Source organism: Montipora foliosa, chromosome 5 (genome assembly GCF_036669935.1).
Source record: "Montipora foliosa isolate CH-2021 chromosome 5, ASM3666993v2, whole genome shotgun sequence".
Lineage (NCBI taxonomy): Eukaryota > Metazoa > Cnidaria > Anthozoa > Scleractinia > Acroporidae > Montipora > Montipora foliosa.
Genome location: NC_090873.1, coordinates 29,996,919 through 29,999,418, shown reverse-complemented (window position 1 = coordinate 29,999,418; position 2,500 = coordinate 29,996,919). Strand labels below are relative to the sequence as shown.

The 2,500-nt window shown below is 41.2% G+C and overlaps 1 protein-coding gene across 2 annotated transcripts in view; it reads left to right on the top strand.

The window, feature by feature from the left end:
• Window positions 1–2,500, top strand: part of LOC138003914 (WD repeat-containing protein 35-like) — a 53,622-nt gene that overhangs the window by 31,152 nt on the left and 19,970 nt on the right. For both annotated transcript variants that reach the window (XM_068850230.1, XM_068850229.1), the window contains 3 exons: window positions 796–891; window positions 1,854–1,922; window positions 2,425–2,500. The exon at window positions 2,425–2,500 is cut by the window's right edge and continues 5 nt beyond it. In XM_068850230.1, the coding sequence (XP_068706331.1) occupies window positions 796–891; window positions 1,854–1,922; window positions 2,425–2,500 (241 nt within the window). The remainder of the gene's footprint in view (window positions 1–795; window positions 892–1,853; window positions 1,923–2,424) is intronic.

The window sequence follows — 2,500 nt, the reverse complement described above, 5'->3', positions numbered from 1 at the left end:
GGTTATAAGGTTGTAAATAACTGCAAAGAAACTGAAAAGGTTTATTTATGGTAGAATTAATGGACTGGTACAGTATTCATTTAGTTGCACCACAATTGTACCCTGTCCCGTTAATACGACCAATTTTGACTGTAGTAGAAATAGTAAATAATTGGAGAGCAGATAAAAGAACATAACGTCGCTTTCCACTGAAAAAATATTCTGGCTTCAATTTTCCCACGAACATACAAACACACAAAGAGATACTGAAAAAGAACTAGAACCTTGAGAGAGAAGTGGGATGTTCCCATCATCCTCTCCTTTCAGTGTAAGACAGAATACATCGCTCGGGAAAAAAATGAGAAGCCACGAAAACCTTGGGCACTGTCCATTTACAACACTCCGGTATCAATTTCAGAAATTTCATTTGCTCTGTTGAACGAGACTTCCGATTGCACAAACACAACCGAGGCCACCACGCGTTCGCAAAGTTTCCCGCCAAACAGGGAGGAGATTCACGTGAGCTTATTGTGAGCGTAAGACAATGGAAGCAACGGTTTGGTCAACCGGTTAGACCGATCACAATTGAATATTCCGGTTGAACCGTATCCGAAGGGACCTTCCCCTTTGACTTGTTTTGACTTTTGAAATTCTTGACAAAAATTTGGCTGCATGGATAGCTCCCAAGGTGTTTTTGTTTGTAAGCGACAGAAATTAGGAACAAAAGACACGTTATTATACCCGACTTTTCCTTGTGTGTTGTTGATCCAAGGATTCACAGTGCTTTTTGATTTTATTTTTGTTACTCTTTCTCAGGATGTCAGAAAAACAGACCCTGCAAAGAATGAAACCGTTGTTGGTGAACATCTGAAGTTTGAGAGAAAAGATGTGTGGGACATGAAATGGGCAGACGTAAGTTGATATGTAAGATAACCAGGGGCCCGTTTCTCGAAAGTCCCGAAAACTTTTCGGGCCCGAAAAGCCATGTATGAAACTGCCAACCGCTTGTTTTGGAAAGCCGCTCTTTTAACATGTTTTCAAGCTAACTAAAAGAAACTCGTCTGCGAAGTTTTACGACTTAAATCCTCTCCATTCTTGAGATACAAAGGTAATTGTGACACCCGAAAATGGCCCGTAACGGTTTCGGGACTTTCGAGAAACGGTACCCAGGCACGTAGGGACGGCGTCTAGGTCAGTTTTGGAATACTCACGAACTGAAGCGGTCTATAAAAAAAACTTTACAAATGTCCATACGTTTTATGAAAATTACAGAAGTGGCGGCCAGTAGATTGTATAGGAAGTCGGTCTATTAAACGGTCCAAAAGTTGCATTTCTCTGAAGGCCAATCAGCTCAACAGTTGACGTAAAAACAAAGGAAGCAAATCACTTGATGTGGTTATTTATAAGAGAAGTTTAAAACTTTGAATGAATCCCCGTTTTGAGGCTACTAGTTGCCTATTGCGCATGTCTGCAATCGCTTCAGTCGCCCCCATTGTGTGCCATTGCTCAGCGTTTGCTGCTTGTTTTTACCTTTACCCCACCCTCCCTCCTCTAAGATTAACTCGTCATAAGTATAACACATTTCGCTCTAATGTCAGTGTGACTGGTGCCGAGGTTGGCCCCTGAGTAAGTTGCTATAGTTACTTCTTGCAATTTGGTAGGCCTGCTTGTCACCTCTCTTGTCATTAAGTACAGACCAACCATATTTGTCACTGACAAGTAGATTACCAATAAACCTACCACAAGACGATAATCCGTGAAATAGCGGCAACCCATAATAAATAGCTCTATAGAGAAACAGAAGCTGATCGTCTCAAATGGTCTCTGTGCTCTTGCGACAGTGGATTCACCATTTCTTCGTCTTTCTTTTCAAGGATAATGCAGAGTTGTTCGCAATGATGGAAAAGACAAGGATGTATATATTTCGAAACCTGGATCCAGAGGTATGGCACAAATATGGCATTCGCTTGCACAAGTTTAGTTTGTTATTTCTCTTCTCTGCTCCGAGAGAATTTGGCAATATCCATCATCATTAGCTAATGCAGCGAGACCGTTGTCGTCACAAAGGAAGTTGGAAGTTGGTGTTGCGCTATATAGAAAGCTTTTTTATAAAAACGAGGACCTTTCAGGCTCTTTGCGACTTTCTTAGTATGGCCTTTTTGCGTCAGAGCTCGCAATTTGAGGAGAGAAAACTTCTTGGCGTGATGACCATCGATTTTGAAAAGAACGAGCACGTTTTTTTAGCACCAGAGCTCTCTGTTAGTTGCAGATTTTGCGAAGATTAAAGAATAATCTTCACAAAATCAAGAAGGCTAATAACTGTTTGCATTTCTTGCTCTACCGAGAAGACTAGAATTTTATAATGCAGCTGCATCTGACATTTATGGAGATGCCCTTCCGTGAAGATATCCATTTAATTGCTTCAATGCTTGCTAATCTTCTTAGGAACCAATCTTGAGCTCTGGTTACATCTGCCAGTTCAACGACCTCGAAGTGAAGGCCATCTTGTTGGACGAAATCA